The following is a 16,569-nucleotide window of genomic DNA, read 5'->3' as shown; positions in this document are numbered from 1 at the left end:
GTAATTATAGACTGTTACTGTTAGTAAAATGTTTCAATGTGTAGTACGTAAGATTATGCTGACATCATCCTTCCTTTGAATCTGAAATCAACCGGTGCAATGGCCTAGTGGGTAGAGTGTTTGCCTTGCTTATGGTAAGTGGTAATAAGTTCGATCACCAGCTAAGTCATACAGAATGACTTACATACTACTTTCTTTGCTTAGCACTCGGGGTTTTGGGAAAGGGTATGGTAGTTGAACACACACCACTACCAGTGGACCAGCCCCCTGCTGTGGTGATTTCAAAAAAATGTGTGGCCCAAGGGCTATTGAAACAGAGATGGGTACCGTTCTATGCACCATCTGGTGCAGGAAGAACGTTTACTTTTAACTAACTCCCTTTGAAAATATTGTAGAAGGTTTGATGCAGAATAAATTGTTATTCCGCAAATTAACTTAAGTCAGCCAAATCAGTGGGTGTTGAAATCGGAATAGATCAAATTATGTCTTTAAGAATCAAAGGGAAATAATACCTAATCGGAGTATCCAACTGTCTTTTCTACAGGGACTTTACAGATATCACTGATGAGGTATCTGCCAGATGGAGTTTTGGTGATCCGTGTCCTATGATCCATTACAACTGGTCGATACACCGGATGGATGGTTTTGAAATTCAGCCCTCCGTCACTCTTCCTGGAGGTATGATTTTGTTTAATTTGTTCTCTTAATATAAGTATATTCCAAGGGGAATTAAATAATATACAATATGTAGAATATGCAGAATTGTTCATAGTGGTTTTATGTTTGTTTTCACGGCAGCTGTTTCACCACGAACTTAATACCACCACAAACATTTTTTGTGGAATACTGTTTAAGTAGCAGTATGTAACTATATCTCTGCCGTGAACTTAAAACCACCATGTACACTCCATTTTCGCCTAAGCCCGAAATAAAAACCATGCGAACATTTACAGTATTTAGTGCAATTTTTAGTTTGTATAATTCATTACTCCTATGTTTGATAGTTGCTACTTTTTGTTATATCATTATCATTATGAATGCATTCATTTGGTTTATGTTGTAATAAGTTATCCTTTTTTTTGTAAATCATTTGTTATGATTTTGTACATTGTAAGGGCTCCCTTGGAAGTCAGTTACTCAGTCTGAAGGGACCACCCTTAAGATTCATATTTAGCAGATACTATTAGATATATCTAAAATTTGATTTTAAATGATTAACATTTCCTATGAAAGTGATGTTAGAAATTAATTTGATCTTGCGGACATGATTACAGACCAGACTTTGGGTGAAAACAGCAACGTCAAGGTTAGAGATGGGCAGTCGTACTTCAGTGTTGTCAGCGCGACGAACCAGCTCGGTGACACCTTTGTGCAACGATCGAATGGAATAAGAATCAAGATCGAGCCTCTCAGACCTGGGATAGTTCGAGACGGGGCCATTGCGGTGCTCGACCAAAACTACCAGCTTTCCAACACTACGCTTTCAGCAACCTGGGACCGGTTTGGCAACGACATATATGCGCCTGAAGTTACAAATGGTCAGTGTACACTGAGCTCTACTCTTATAACTTAATTCTTTCTAAAAAGATTCCCTGTCCATTTACATGCAGCAGTTACTGTTACTGTAAGAATAATCTACTCAGTCTGTTGTCTGGACGTTTTTCAACCAGTATGTTATCCTCCTGTACATGCACAGATCACCGGATTGTTTATTTCTAATGATTAGCATGATCATATTGTGAGTTTATTAGTTTAAATAGAATTACAGAAAATGTATGGTTGTCAGATATAGAAAAACTTGGCCTAATTTGATTTTACATCAATTTGAGTATTTCAATGTTTACTCTCCTGATTTTCATTGTCGTTGTTATGTACATCTGGGCAGGAAATTCAATTCATTTAATTGTTAACTTTGTAATTATTTATTATTTCTCTTGCATACATTTTAAGGAAACGAAAGGGATGACTTAACATCAAACAAGCATCAAACCATCGATCACTATGAAGTCGCTGTCGGATCAGATCGTCGCTACATCAGCACCAGAAGTAACGTATTCCCCTTCACAAGCGTGGGCAAGAACCGATCGGTGACGCTGCATGACCTAGACCTGATATCCCATGGTACATACTATGTAACTGTCCGGGCCATCAGTGTGTCTTACACCAGAGCAGACGTGACGTCAAACGGAATAAAAGTTGGAGTCATGTCTAAGGTCATCTCCCATGGAACACTGAACCTTCTAAGGTATGTACAACCAGTTTCAGACAATTATAATGCGTTTTATAGTGTTTGTGAAACAGAATATAGCCCCACCCACCTCCGTCAAAACATAGAAATGCAAAATCTAATCAAAAACAATACAAATTCAACTATTTGATGGACATGCAGCCAATCTCGCATTGGTTGAACTGTCATTGGTTGACATGCTGCTTGCGATGGGCAGTCAGGATCGGTTTATTGTATCTAGTCTTTCAATCTGTGAAAACTATCCTTGTTTGCTTATAAAGAGTTAAACTTTGTTGTTTTACCGGCCTCCAGGTACATATCTTCAACCACATCATTGACTTTCTCGTGGGAAGGATTTGAATTTTCACTGCCACTCCTCTACTACTACTGGGGCATGGGAACAGTGCCGTTTCATACAGAGAATGTGACCTGTCCCGAAATGGTAGGTTGTTTTAACTTTTCAAACTTTAAAGCTGAAAAAATACTTTGATGGTCATAATCATGATAGATAGTGAGCCCCTTGGAAATCAACAATTCCATTGAAAGGGCTACCGAAATGTCCTGAATATCAAATAAATGAAAACTGTGGGTCTGCTTAGTATGCATGTTGCACATTACAGACTGAAGTTTCTTTTCCCAGTATACAATGCATGTAGTGTAAATAACAACAAAGCTTGTAACGAATCATTATGCATGATATTATAATGTGCTTTATATGTTCTCCTATATGTTTTTCAGCACCGATTTGATGAGAGCGGTGCATTGAAAAATGACTACATCAGCCTCTTTGACTTATACCCCTTCACCAACGTCCGCAAAACCCAATTTGTTGATCTCAACAACTTGACCTTGGAGCACAAAGGGACGTACTACGTGACCGTCATGGCTACTGATGAAAGTCTCCAGTGTGACATCGTCTCCTTACCCGTTACCGTGGATACAACGCCACCTAAAAAAGGGCAAGTGGATGTTGGACCATTTAAAAACTTGGTAAGTCCTCTATTCAAATATACAGAAACAGTTGCTGCAAAATTGATTTTTAAAGTTCGCAGGGCCTTACTTTTGCGGTAGGAGGAGATTTGCAGTGTTTTACATCACTATGAAGTGGATACCACAACCATCATTGTGTAAGAGAGTGCAATGAGTCCTGGTGAGAGGTCACTGGAAAAATATGTGAACACGTAAAACCATCACAAATATTTCTTGATTCACACAATGAGCAATGCAAACTATGATGTTTACATGCCAACACAGATCGGATTTAATTTTATGCATATCTTCGTCCAATGTACATGTAGCCTCTTCAGTACACCAATCGAAGCGATGAGCTGTTCGTATCTTGGGAAGGATTCTGGGATGATGAGAGCGACATCGCTTCGTACAAGATCTCTTTGTTGGGACCAGAGCGGTGCAGAAATATGTACGACAACGCTCCACTCGTGATTGATCCTGTCAATGTCAACGACACCTACAGCAACTACACCTTCAAGGATTTGTTCCTTAATGTAATTTTACTAAATAATGAATACATTCCTTTAACACACAAATTCAACTCAGTTCGTTGTTGTAAGTTTCCTTTCATACAATATCTGCATTTTTTTTTCTCTAACCTCAGAGTGCTTTAAGTACACTGTACATGTGTATGTTTGCATTGGATACTAGATTTTGTTCAATCCTATACTGTATATAAATGTACAATGTACATCCAATTTTCGCTTTTAATTATTTCATTGTGAACATCTACTGCTGCAGTCCTTTTTTACACTATCAATTTACCCGCAAGCTAATTCTTTTTATGATTCCCTAGGCTGGTTGCACTTTGCATTGGAAATCTGTTGTTTATTTCCTATGACCAAATCAAATTTGTTTTCTATGGCAGGAAAAAGTGGTGTACTTTGTCCAACTGGACGCCATCAACGGTGCGTCAGGATTCTCCACAGTGACGTCATCCCCAGTGTTGGTTGACCCCCGTGACCCCATACCCGGTGCCGTCATGGATGGAGATTCGTTCATGCGTGACATCTCTCATCAAAGTTCCCTTACGGAACTTCACGGTCAGTTGGCAGTTTTGGGAGCAAACTTTGAAGATATGCAGCAGCTGCTCCATTGTAAAATGTGTACATGTGTAATGCAAACTATGTTTTATGTTGTAGTGTGCCTGAGTGTATATTGTCAGACTACACTGTAAGTACAAATTATCACCCTTCTGTGAGACACATCAGATCCAGTAATGATTATCACGAACTCGGAGTCAACAATTTGATGGTGATCCTAGTAGTTTGAATGCTTCGGTTACCAGATTTGGGCACCCTGGATGTTGAGTGAAAATTGATTAAAAGTCCTTCCCCCGGTGTTAAGGGCGGTGCCTATCTCCATTTCCATAACCCTTGGACCAAACAGCTGCTACACCCTAGACTTACATAGCATTGAGTTTAAATTGATAATACGACGGATTGTCAACTTGCGAAATGACTTTATTCCTCGTTCTACCCTTCCCCGCAGGAACCTTTACCATGTACCACGGACTAGAGCCGTATCAGTGCTCCTACAACCATCATGATCTGGACGCGCCAACTGAGGAGTGGAAACCTGTAACAGCACAAGGTGTCTGGGGAACTTCGATAGAAGCATCTCGCATTAAGTTTGTACCTGAACAGGTTAGTTTATATACGAAAATAATTTCATCAGGTTGGTAGAAAATATGACATTGGAGTTTTCTTTTTACACAACCAGTGATGCCTCACCTGCAGAGGTTTCGGTGTCTCTCAGACAACTTCCTTAGAGCTTCTGACTGGAGTACTGCTTCTCGCCTCAAAAGGTACTCCAGTCAGAAGCTCTGAAGAAGTTGTCTGAGAGATACCAAAACGTCAGCAGAGGAGACATTACTGATCGTGTAAAAATAAAACTCCTATATAAATGTCCTAGGTTAGTTTAAAGTCTCACACTTTGCAGAATGTATTAACTAAACATGATATAATGTTGTAACATTAGGGAAAATATGCAAACAGAATGTTCTGTTAGCACACACTGTAACAAATACATTTAACAGTATATGAGGTACTCTTGATTTTATCAGATTGTATGTATTAAGATTAACTAATTCAAAATTGCTGTATTATTCTTTCACATGAACAGCTGTCTTTTGAAGAGGACGAGGGCCTAACGGTGACGATGGTACGAGATGTGCGAGCAGAAAGGATGGTTTCTGGTGGATACATGACGGTTCTGAATCATGAAGGACCAGGCATGTTTCAGGCAAGTACCAACAAATATGAGACTTTCTGTATCAGATTTTTCTGTATCTGTATAGCCGGTATAACCGCCCATTGCAACATTGCAACAAAACAACATTGCCCATTACATTGCAACAAAACTAGTCTGTGTAATACAATCTTTGCTTCCAGGGGCTTTAATGGCCCCTCCGGGATGTTGTGCGGGCCACTTAAGCGTGATTCAATCAAGCTACAACAAAACTGATTTTTTGATTTTGAATTCAAGTGCCTTTTTCCAGAAGAAGGCATCCCCCAATCTACAGCTTATTTGGGAAACAGTACTCCTTTATACCATTTGCCTTATTTCTGTTATCAGATTGGGAAACAGTACTCTGTTATACCGTTTGCCTTATTTCTGTTGTTGTTGTAAATATTCAGATTGAAATGGTGGCTGCAAGCAACGAAACAGACTCGGTCACATCCATGATGTTCTGGGATGGACCGATGGGTGTCGTTGGTGGCTTTGAAGCGCCGAAGGAGCCTGTGGAAGTTGATGAAAATTCCACGACGATTGCTCCAACGACAACTGCAGCACCCACGGTAAATCCTTTCCAGATCGTCAATGAAGATTCGGATGAGCTGTCAGATGCGAAGGCCATGTTACGTCGCATCCCATACACAGGACTTGGCATGGATATTTTTGCAGGTATATAGTCTAATTGTATAGCCGGCAATGTTTTGATATAATGTTGACTGTATAGTATAGTAGTGCATTAAGAGAAAGTAAACTCTCTGTGCAGTAACAGATAGATAATATGACATAGTCTGCATGTAGTGTAGAGCTGCATGAAGTAGCCTATAATTGGACTAAAACTTTGTGATTTTTTTTGTCTACAGCAAAAGCTAACTGGTAGATGTGATGTGAGTTTTATATCTAAAAGATGTACATTTTAGTTTGTGCATGATGAGCACACAGGTCATCATCATCATCTTTTGGGTGATCTTGTTTCTCGAATGTTCTCGACATTTTATGGATTTGCTACACAAATATTGATAATTTTGTACAATTTTTTTATCCGACAAAAGAGCAAGCAGGCAACTTTACAGAATACTATGCGCTGCTGTGGTCACGCTTTGTGGATAAGCCATCAGGATTGCAGTATGAGAGGATAGAGCTGGGCTTTGATGCGTCCGAGGCCTGGCACACTTACGGTCTGAAGTACGTCGTGGACAGGACTGACGCAACACAGGTAAGCACATCACTACAAGATTGATGATTTCACATCCTTGTAGATTAATACATTGGCACATCTTGTGATTAACAATACAAGTCAGATTTTGCTATTATCATTCCTAACTCATGAGTCCTCTCATGAAAATTTGATTAATGTATTTAGCATCAATCTATTAATCAGGTAAATGACAGTGTTGGCTGCATACCTCTTAAGCAAAGTAGAACAGTCTGTAGATTTCCAACACAAAAGTTAGACTTACCCAAACTTGGGACTTATCAGCTCCAGTCTTTGTGAAGGCATGAACAATCCACTGCTTTAATTTGTGAAATCTCGTTATGCAAATATATAATAATAATAGAACATATGATTCGGTGAGCAGCGAACAGTAGATCATAAGTTGCAGAAATAACTTTGAATTTTAACAACACAGAATCTGTTGAACTTTCAAGCTAGTGACCTTTAGGACAATATACATGTATGCTATCATTGAAATGCATGACTTTTTTGCCCTACAGGAACTATGGGGTCTTGAACTCCATGTTGACGGGGTGTACGTTACCACGGTTACCGGGATCCCCGCTCCTAACCCGTCGACAATGATGATTCTGACCGTCAGAAACAGGAAAGGAGCGGTTGCTGAATTCCAGGATGCCAATAACCCACCAAGTGTGCAGGCCCACTTCAGAAACCTCAAGTTAGTACTAAACAGTTCAGTTATGAGTCATCTGAACTACATACAGCAAGTTTAGGTACCCATCTGAGGCTGTTGTTACAGTAAATGTTACTGTTAGTACCTTTTAAAGTGCTTGAGGCACCTCCTCGATGATCACGGGACCCACATTTTACGTCCCTTCTGAAAGACAAATGCAGCTCCAGGCAGGATACCCTTCCCTGGATTTGAACCGGGGTCTCCCTGCTAGAGTAACTGGAACCAGGAGCTCAACTGTGATAATCACAGACATTTATTTTTATAAGGGAACCTGAATGCCTAAAAGTGTGATTTTTTGTGGTGCAAACACACATAGTTTCTTTTAATGTAGAAGATTTGATGTACTTTCTTCGGAATCCATACTTAGCAAATACGTGTAAATGCAAATGGGAGTGAAAAGTACAACTAAGAAGGTACAATGTACTACGGTAACCAACTTTTACGTTTCCTTCTGTAGGACCCCTCCATCAGTCGACCAGCTATGCCGATACGGAACTCCATTCCAAGATGGCAGCACCACCATTTTGAAGCTATATGCCGGTGTTGGTTCAATGAAGGGGGCAGATGATGTCAGGGAATTTGTTGAGGTAAGAAAAGTTTTTGACGAAATAAAGTTAGAACAGTATTCAATACAAATATTGCAATCAAGAGTTGTACAACTCTGACTGGCATTCACTTGATACATCTTCATTGGTTATTCAGCTGCATATCAACTTAAGTTGCATACTGTCCTTATAAAGTAGCATAAATGTCATTTCTGAATATAATTTATACTAAACACTGCTTAGTGTATGGTTGAAATGCCCAGCTGTTCTTCTCTAATCATGTTGATAAATAAAGGTATTGCATAAAATCTGTATCTGTATAGCCGGTATATCAGCCCTTTGGTATAAGACAATCTCGCAGGCATGTGGCGAGACAGCAGCTGGTTATTATTACACTGAATGACCTGTCAAATATATATGTAGCTTTTGCACATCTAACTGTAAATGTAAAAGGTAAAGGTACCATTATAGCCTTTTTGAGGCCGTAGGGGCAGTGGGTTGTTACCCACTGTGTCTAGGGCACGGTATTGGAAGGCGGAGCCCATCCCTCTCCTTCCACTAACTGTAAAGGCCCCCTCTCATTCGGCTGCGGTACTGTGGCGGTAACGTGCGGTAGCTTGGAAATGGCTACCGTCGCAGTGCCATGCACAGACCTCAGCGTACCGTCCTAGTGACGTCTCAGTGCCGTACCAGTGCCGGTCCACACCGCCGGCGTGCCGGTTGAAATGGCGATTTTTTTCAAAATTTGAAAAAAAAAGCAAGTGGCAAAGTGCCGCGCGCTCGCCGGGAGCTTACCGGGAGCTCACCGCGCGCGCTATTCTGTAAAAGTGATATGTCAGTTTTGAGGTTATACGTATATTCTATAACATGTTACCTTTGTTGCACCAAGTGTCATAAGTGAAAATCCTTTTAAAACTTGAAATCAATTTTTGCTGCATTTTTTTATAATTTTGCATTGTATTTTGATCCATTGACAGCACTGCGATTTCGGATTAATTGAAAGCACTACCATCAAACTGCAAACGGCCCATTTCCCTAGCTATTGATCTGTTTAAGAGTTTGGTTAAACCTAATTTACTGCAATGTAGTAAGGTTGAAGATTGTAGCTGTAGATCCTCTGATATTTTCATTGGGATATTGCTTGATCTCACTGAAAATTAGATCTCTGCATTGTACATTTATTCCAGTACGGAAGTTGATAGACTAGTCGCTCAGGAAAGGAATCAGACCCCTCGTCTACATGCACTCGCCTTGCTCTTGTGCCATTCAAGAAATGCAGTGATAAACTGAACTTGATATACCAGTCAGGCACTGTATCGCAAATTTTACTCAATGTTTCGCCGTAAGGGGTGAATTAGAAGAATTCCTATTGATCGTTGATAGTAAAACATAGTTGATTAGATACTCTCGCTAAGATTAAGTAATTTACCTACTAACAGGATTATTTTAAAAAATATACGACACTTCATCATTCGAAGAAGAAAATGACTGGGCTACTCACGTTCAGGACATATTATGTAGACATGTTTGGCTTAGCCCGCAGTTAACGTTAATACCAACCGTTTTGGATATACATTTAAAGAAAGTGTGAAACTCACGTTTCTCCCTGGCTAGAGAGAACCACTTAGAAACATTGGTAAACTCCACACATTTTATAAAATCAAAAATCACTTTAGTAGGGAAGATATATCACATCAAATCATAATAAACCAAAAAGCATAACTACGCTGAGAATCAGCGCAATTGTCTAGAAGTTGGAATGGATCGACACCACAACACACCAGGCACTCACAGATTGTGTCCCACATGTAATGAAAATATTGAAGATTTGTAATGGCCATGGCCTGTCCCACTTTTGGCAAAGAGACAGATGCGCTATTACAAAGTATTTCTACTAAGACAAACTTCAGCCTATCTGGTACACAGAACGATATGTCCCATGTATTGTTGTCATCTCCAACTCCTATACCACCTACATAGGTCAATTTTATTATACTTCATTCTAACAGTGAGGGAAAAAATAATCCATGCATGGCTTTATTGTAATTCATGCACTGTTATCGATAATGTTTTGTACTTTTAATTGTGGGATAGGTTAGCATTGCAGTATTGTTGATTTAGTGCCATATATTGTACCATATACGATTGTCGAACAATAACGTTCATTCAATAGCTTGCTCATCTGGGCTTCAAACGCAAATGCGCCGCACGTCAGTGAGAGTGCAAATGAAAATTGGTGAAAGAAACGCGACGGTGCCGTAAAAATCTGCCGTGGCAGTGCCGCCGCAGTGCCGGAGCCCAATGAGAGGGGGCCTTAAGCGCTGTTTAAAGCTATTAGTAAAAGCACAAAAAAATCATGTAGTTGGTGGCAACAAGTTCCAGTACTCTACAACAGATTTGGAAGGACAGGAACTCCTCTCTGCAATGAACGACAAGAAGTTCTGTAGAGCAAACTTCACTTGCTACACCTCATAAGAGGAGGACCGATGATAATGATGATGATGATGATGATAACATCTAGAGAAAATTGACTTTTTGAACAATTCTGGGTTCACTGGCATAATATTATAATTTGTAAGAATAACACTGTTTTTTATGCTCAGATTGAGGACGTTTGCTTACCATGCAAGGACAGATGTAGTACGTACAACTGCGATGTTTCCTGCGCCGTCGATGAGATAAATCTGCATCACGTCTACATCAACAACCTCAACCTGTCCACCCACATGCTGGTGGTGGAAGACGACAACTCAACCACGTCCGTTCCTGCTCTCTACTACGTAACGATAAAGGCTGTTTCAGGTAGGGGAATCATATCTAAAACATGGAGGTGAATGAGTTTCTATTCTCATGTGTGTGGCAATGTATGTAATGGATTTCAGCTCATTTGAATGCAGGTGAAGTAAAAACACGTGCATGTAGCTGCTGCTGTATGTTTACCTAATGAATCAAAATACACTCTGTAAGTTAACTTAGTATAATGCTGTACAAACTTAACACATTCCATACTTTTTGTTTCAGTCATCTATGGAACTGAAAGTAGGCTGATTGCGTTGCACTAATAGTCTTGTATACATGTGCACGACTGAAATTTATTTGCATTAGGCCAACAGCTTGGACCTATAACTACAGTAGCTCCACTGTCTTTAAATGCCATATCATTTAAGATCTTAACAGGTACAATGTACATTGAAATTAATAGTATAATCATTCGTATGACTATGAACATGTATTGACTGGAAACCTTGACTGTTTCTCCCATACAGGGTCTGAACGTTTCGTAGTGGTGTCATCGGATGGAGTATACGTCGATGCGACCCCGCCTGTATTTAATGAGCTGTTCCACGTGGATCTTGCCTGGTCTGAAGACCAACCAATTGAAAGCCAAGGGAGTAACAGCACCATTGCTGTTAGGTGGGAGGCCTTTGACATAGAAAGCAAGGTATGTTTAAAGCAATACCCTTGTTAAACAAATGACATTATATAATGTCCTTGGTTAAACAGGGCGTTGTTCTATTGTTTTATGTAGTAATATATCAAAGTTGGCACTTGAAAGTTACTTTTTGATATACCGCCTACATCCGTAAAGACTTCTCAGGTTGCATTTAACTGTATGAAGATTTCGTACAGATGCATGTACAATGTACATACACCTGTAGTCTGCACACATAGCTTTATGTAGTCTACATTTATGCAGTCTACATGTGTCAAATGCAGTCTACATATAGGTGTATATATGTTAAGTCTACATGTGTCAAATGCAGTCTGCATGTAAGTGTATGCAGTCTACATCTGTAGGTATCTGTAGTCTACATAATTATAGATGAATGCATAGGGAAACCAAGGAGGTTAAAATATTAAGTTAACCTCCCGGGGGAAACTTTGCACAATTAAAAGTTACACTTTTCCTTTGATGTTTCGTTTCAGATTGTGGAGTATTTCTGGGCCATCGGTACTGCTCCATATTCAGACAATATACAAGACTTTGTTTCCGTTGGGCTAGCTTCCAAGGCCAATAACAGTGACCTGGAAGGTATTCTGCAGCCGCATATGACCTACTACGCAACTGTCATGGCTATCAATGCAGCAGGACTGAACTCTACGAAGAGCTCAACAGGTATTAACTTTAAACTTTCGGTCGGTCGGTACAATAGATTAGTGACCAGAGTGTTTGCTTGATACATAATGAAGGTTCAAACTCCATGCAGCCAGGTCATTGCAATTAGACTTTAAAAATCAAACACCAGGCTGTTCAACACACACCAATGTGGCCCAAGGGCTACAAACTTTGGGCTACCTCCATTTTGTACAAAGGAACTGTCCCATAGACCAAAAAGCGTATAAATTTAACCTCTCACATGATTATCAGATTACTCTAAGTGGAATACTTTTATCTCTGCTAGGGACTAAAATGTCTTAAAAAGGTTAGGGTTACACCTAGACATATCCAATTTTTCGAGACATTTTCGAGACATTCTCCAAGAGTGTCATTTTTTGGTTTCAAAATGTCTTCACAGGGTGTTTATTTGGGGAAGAAATTTTTTTTTTTTAATTGTTCAGGAAATGTGTCCCAAATGTCTGGAGATAACCTGTGAAAGACTAAGCGATGCACTTTCTTGATCATTCGTTTTGGCCCAACATGGTTCCTATTTCCATCAGGAACTGTCTTCTATATCTGAGATAGCACCAAAAAAACACTATGATGATTACGGTACAAAAACAATGTGTATGACGTTACCAATGGCTGGATTCTCTTATAAACTTTTGTATGGTAACTTTCATGATGATTTTGCAGGCGTGACCCTCGTTGAAGAGTCTCCAGCAAAAGACCCCAACGCCACCGTTGGAGTGGAGGGATGCGGGGAAGATGGCATCTGTCCTGGTGCTGGGTCCTCGGTCGGAGTAGCCTTGCCAAAGTTTAAACCAGAAGACGGGATTACTGGAATCTGTATGTAGATTTATTTAATATTTTTTCTTGAGACACCTGGGTGGCCCACACAGCTATATATAAGGCCACGCCAATTTAATTTCTTGGTTAACGGATTTTTATTTAAAAAAAAAAAACAATTTTAGAAAAAATCATGAAAACAGAAGGCTGGCCCAGAATTCTGTTTTCATGATTTTTTTTTTGAAAATAAAAATCCGTTAACCAAGAAATTAAATTGATGTGGCCTAATGCATGATAGCTGATTTCCATTGGGGCCCAGTATAACATATACACAGACAATAATCACAATACGTGTTACAGTTTGGCAGTAGAACGGAAGTGGAATCCTCATCCTAGAGTTAACCTTCTCCCTGCTGCTTAACTATCTAACCAATAGACAATGGGGTGCCGGATTCGAATGGCTAACTTCAATGTGCAAAAGGTTAAAGTTTACGTGAGAACAAGAAACTTTTTCTTTGTCACCAGCTAGTTTTGACAATGTGGAGTCCAGGTAGTGGAAAGATTAGCTCACTTGTGCATGGACATCGTCTTGGTCTTTTCTTAGTAGATCATACTAAATGATAAGTTTAAGTAGAATGCCTTTAATTCAGTCTTAACTATACAGTCAATGTACAGAATTAGTGAAAGTTACAAGTTTTACTACATGTAGTTACAAAAGCTCAGCTTTTATGATGATAGCATAAGTTTGTTTTGTCATTACCTTGGATCACTCTATTTAAAAATGCATGGCTTCTATTCTATTGGAATTGTTTGATAGGCGTGGAAGAAAGCAAGAATTTAACTTTTGAAGTGCAAAATGTTAAACAGATTGTGCTCTTTACCAGATGTCAGCATCGGTAGCACAGAAGAATTGGAGGACATCATACCAAATACCCAGGTAGGCTACAATGAGTCCGGCACAGTGGAAATCGATGGCGGACAGATTCTATTCAACGGACGTGTGATGGCAAACATCTCTGACCTCGGAGACCAGGCAGATCGACTGTCAGATCCAGGTGCTAAGAAGAGCAACAATTTCAACATGGAACCCGGCAGGTACGTTCATGATGGCTGTTCTTCGCATCCGAAGATCAATAGGAAGGTTGTCCTCCTCTGCGTGCTCTCGTGTGGCTGTGTAGGTCAATCCTTGAACTGTACACCCTGTTGCTGGTGGGGCTTGTAAAGCCCTGTCACCCCGACCAATCAATCGCATTGAAACTCAGATTCGAATCAGCCATTTTCCGACAAATCCCTTTCTAAGTTGCCTTAACATCTGACAAAACAAACTTACCAGTGAGATGCTCGAAGGTTTCAGCTTTCCAAAGATGTTTTCAGGTTGGCAAATGAACATATCCGCAATTTAACGTTTACAAAAAAATAGTTTCTACTACTTTTCTTTAAACGTCAAATCGTGGATATGTTTATTTACTTCCAAGGTGCCAAAATTGCCAACCTGAAAACATCTTTGGAAAGCTGACACCTTCCAGCATCTCACTGGCGAGTTTGTTTTGTCAGGTGTAGTTAGAAAGGGATTTGTCGGAAAATGGCTGATTCGAATCTGAGTTTCAATGCGTTTGATTGGTCAGGGTGCCTGTGTAGGTGGTGAATGGGCGGTGGCAGCTTTCCTGTGGCTTCCTGTGATGTTATCCATGTATTATTGATCGGCAGTAGTAGTGGGCAACCTCAGACAACCGTACACACTTATAATTACGCCACATCTTCAGAAAAGACACTGGTAGCCGCGTTGTTTGGAACTTTATTAAGAATAAAGTTCTAAACAGGGATATGCGGCTACAGCGTCTTTTCTCAAGATGTGGCGTGATTGTGTACGGTTGGTTTGAGGTTGCCCTCTACTATAAAATGACATGTATTATTGATCATGATATAAAACGATTAGATCTATCTACATTCAATTCAGTACAGATTATGTAAACTCTTTACAGTTCTGACTATCAACATTTAGCATGGACTAAATATATAATAGCCGGTGTGCTAGATGACTAACAACATCATGCCGTATCATATAAAACGCAGCATATATGTTGATAGCATTGCTACTGTAATGTAACCTGGTTTCAAACTTCCTGTATTTCTTTGACCATTAAAAGATGTGGTAAGGAATAGAACTAACTGATTCGTGTTTTTAAATGTTTCTACAGGAAGATGTATGTGAAAGTGAAGGCCTGTAACAAAGCACATAAATGCACCGTCATTGACACGAAAACCGTCACGGTTTCAAGTAAGTGCCGACAAGTACTGTAACTGTAACAGTTATGATATAAATGTATCAAAATCACTTTTTTGATGATCAGGCAGTTAATGCTTGCATTCAGAATCCAGCGTTGAAACGGATCAGTAAATACATTACACATCAATTTATTATGTTTTGTATCGTCTTTGACCATACAATATTTAACAAGACTTAGTCCATCTCAACTTCTGTTTCTAACATCACAAAGAGACAAGGAGAAGCCGAACCTTGTATCGAATTAGTCTATAAGAGTTTTAGAACCATTGTTTTAGATTATGTATTAGAAATCCTATTATACTAGCCTGAATTCAATCAAGCCTCCTGTAATCGGCTCCCAACCCAAGAGGGGGGACAGAAATCCCCGGACAGCTGGAGTTTGCGTTATACAGACTACTGTTATACTGAGTGTCCTTATTTGGATGTTACCAATGTATTTTGTATCTATATGCCTGTACTTAGCCCGACAGGGCATGAATGTGCAATAAAGGTTATCATTATTATCAAAAACTTATCACATGTGCCTTTTTACAGGGGAAGGTGACGAGGTAGCGAAACCTAACGAAAGAGGAGAAGTGGCTCTTTCTCTCAGCGCCCCATCATCAAAAAGGTCAGCTGGACAAACAGGAGTGTCCATCCAGGCTACAGGTGAAGAATGTGTTCTTTTTGTTTGTATAATCAATGTCACTCTGTTTGTTTTATATGTATTTTTATAAACTAAAGTTTCATTGCAAGTTCATGCCCATGGGCTACAAATGTCATTGCACATTGTAGAAATATAGGAAAAAAACATACTATGAGACAGTGAACTGACTGACTGTCTTTGTTGTAACAATAGAATTAGTCTACTAAATCCTACTGTTGGCTATATCTAGTCAGGCTGGGTTTATATATTATGTTGTTTACTATTGTCTGTCTTTCAATATGTCAGATTTAAGGTTTAACATACAATATCTAATGATATCGTGCCACCTATCGTAAATGTTTAATTATGAATGTACATTAGTTTTTATTCAGTGGCAACACTGCAACATCCAATTAAGTTATCTTGTATCTTGTATCTCTGCACAGGTGTGGGTGAAGGGGGAGGTTTCCTTGCAGGGATGTTGAACACAGAGGATGAAGACGAAGAGTACTCTTCAGGTGCTTCCAAAGATTTCACTCCATTCATCGTCAGCCCACACAAAACAATAAATTCCACGGAAAGAATCCTAAATGGAAGGTAAGCCACTCGCCAATACTGCATAGAATACTGTAATTCTTGATTTGTTAAATGGTAACTTAATTTTAGCTATTTTAAAGGTCATCATTTGTGACAATGATGTTCTTTCCCACCGTTACATGTAGATATAGATAAATTCAATTATTACATTCCAGAAGGTGATAACCCTTACAGTGTGCAAACAGGTAAAGATATCAAATATTGTTTAGACATTAGAACTAGTATGTGAAACTCAACATCATGT

The 16,569-nt window shown here is 39.5% G+C and overlaps 1 protein-coding gene across 2 annotated transcripts in view; it reads left to right on the top strand.

The window, feature by feature from the left end:
- The window catches only part of LOC136420477 (uncharacterized), an 88,683-nt gene that overhangs the window by 62,454 nt on the left and 9,660 nt on the right, over window positions 1-16,569 (top strand). For both annotated transcript variants that reach the window (XM_066407426.1, XM_066407425.1), the window contains exons 59-79: window positions 545-678; window positions 1,275-1,538; window positions 1,951-2,245; window positions 2,540-2,669; window positions 2,966-3,217; window positions 3,526-3,732; window positions 4,107-4,281; window positions 4,730-4,884; window positions 5,363-5,482; window positions 5,878-6,145; window positions 6,526-6,689; window positions 7,190-7,368; window positions 7,841-7,970; window positions 10,532-10,730; window positions 11,195-11,370; window positions 11,856-12,045; window positions 12,724-12,876; window positions 13,701-13,911; window positions 15,015-15,094; window positions 15,638-15,751; window positions 16,175-16,325. In XM_066407426.1, the coding sequence (XP_066263523.1) occupies window positions 545-678; window positions 1,275-1,538; window positions 1,951-2,245; window positions 2,540-2,669; window positions 2,966-3,217; window positions 3,526-3,732; window positions 4,107-4,281; window positions 4,730-4,884; window positions 5,363-5,482; window positions 5,878-6,145; window positions 6,526-6,689; window positions 7,190-7,368; window positions 7,841-7,970; window positions 10,532-10,730; window positions 11,195-11,370; window positions 11,856-12,045; window positions 12,724-12,876; window positions 13,701-13,911; window positions 15,015-15,094; window positions 15,638-15,751; window positions 16,175-16,325 (3,747 nt within the window). The remainder of the gene's footprint in view (window positions 1-544; window positions 679-1,274; window positions 1,539-1,950; window positions 2,246-2,539; window positions 2,670-2,965; window positions 3,218-3,525; window positions 3,733-4,106; window positions 4,282-4,729; window positions 4,885-5,362; window positions 5,483-5,877; window positions 6,146-6,525; window positions 6,690-7,189; window positions 7,369-7,840; window positions 7,971-10,531; window positions 10,731-11,194; window positions 11,371-11,855; window positions 12,046-12,723; window positions 12,877-13,700; window positions 13,912-15,014; window positions 15,095-15,637; window positions 15,752-16,174; window positions 16,326-16,569) is intronic.

The sequence above is a fragment of the Branchiostoma lanceolatum genome, chromosome 15 (assembly GCF_035083965.1).
Source record: "Branchiostoma lanceolatum isolate klBraLanc5 chromosome 15, klBraLanc5.hap2, whole genome shotgun sequence".
Classification (NCBI taxonomy): domain Eukaryota; kingdom Metazoa; phylum Chordata; class Leptocardii; order Amphioxiformes; family Branchiostomatidae; genus Branchiostoma; species Branchiostoma lanceolatum.
The sequence above is the reverse complement of the archived record's forward strand: the minus strand, read 5'-3'. Positions and strand labels throughout refer to the sequence as shown.